General features: G+C 28.1%; 1 protein-coding gene across 1 annotated transcript in view; it reads left to right on the top strand.

Moving 5' to 3' along the window:
- The window catches only part of LOC107556723 (SH3 and cysteine-rich domain-containing protein 3-like), a 2,975-nt gene extending 2,385 nt beyond the window's left edge, over window positions 1-590 (top strand). Inside the window, 1 exon segment of the mRNA XM_016239911.1 lies at window positions 504-590. Coding sequence (XP_016095397.1) covers window positions 504-590 — 87 coding nt within the window.
- The last annotated feature ends 493 nt before the right edge of the window (window positions 591-1,083 follow it).

Below are 1,083 nucleotides of genomic sequence, written 5' to 3' on the forward strand. Positions count from 1 at the left end.
ATTATTATTGTTAATAATAATAATTATTATTTTTAATAATAATAATAATTATTATTATTGATAATAATAATGATTATATTAATAATTATATAATACAAATATGTATTGATATACATAATTGTAATAACAATGTAGAATTTATATATAATTTTTTATTATTTTTAATAAGAATAAGAATAAGTGTATACATAACTATTATTATATAATTAGTATATAATATACAAATACATAAAAATATACACAAGAATATTAATATAATATCTAGATGTTGTTATTATTATTATTATATAAAATAGCGTGCTTGCATATTTAATAGTAATGTTTAATATTTAACTATTCATAATTATAAGCATTATTATTATATTTAATGAAGTTATTATTATTTTAACTTTTATTATTATTATTTAGATTTTATTATCATTGTTGGTTTTTATTATTACTATAAAAAGTTCCGATGCACAGCAGTAATTGAGTGCTGAAGTTTCTCTGTGTCTGCAGCTCAGACGAACCGCACCGATCCGGTGTACGAGACGCTGTGTATCGGTGTCATTATGGCCAACAAGGAGCGCAAGAAGACAAGAAGAGCGTGAGCATAAAAACACATTCAGAAAAAGACACACAAATATACAAATCCATTAGAGACTAGAATCATATTCATATATTTCTATGACCTGTAAACACTTGTGTATTGTATGTTCTTCTTCACAATGATGATGGAGGAAGAGGAGACGCAGCCGAAAGCAGAGGAAGCTGCTGAAGAGGAAGGTACAGAACCAGTGATTAGGATTTTAAAGAGAAATACACTCACGTTTACATGTTCCTGTCAGGTTCGGCGAGATTCATCTTCATGCTGATCTGTAATTGATTGCCAAATAGAGAAGATGTAGATCTTTCCTTTTAGATCTTCCTCCCTCTCTCTAAGTTCTTCCTCTTAAATCAGATGTTTCTCATCTTTATTCTCCCTCCAGCAAATCAAGAAGGAGAAAAGAAAGACTGATGGTGATGATATACAATATGCAAGTTTATTTGTATAGCACGTTTAAAAACAACTGGTGTTGACCAAAGTGCTTTACAAGGCTAAAA

Source organism: Sinocyclocheilus grahami, unplaced genomic scaffold (genome assembly GCF_001515645.1).
Source record: "Sinocyclocheilus grahami isolate Dianchi unplaced genomic scaffold, SAMN03320097.WGS_v1.1 scaffold577.1, whole genome shotgun sequence".
NCBI classification, from domain to species: Eukaryota; Metazoa; Chordata; class Actinopteri; order Cypriniformes; family Cyprinidae; genus Sinocyclocheilus; species Sinocyclocheilus grahami.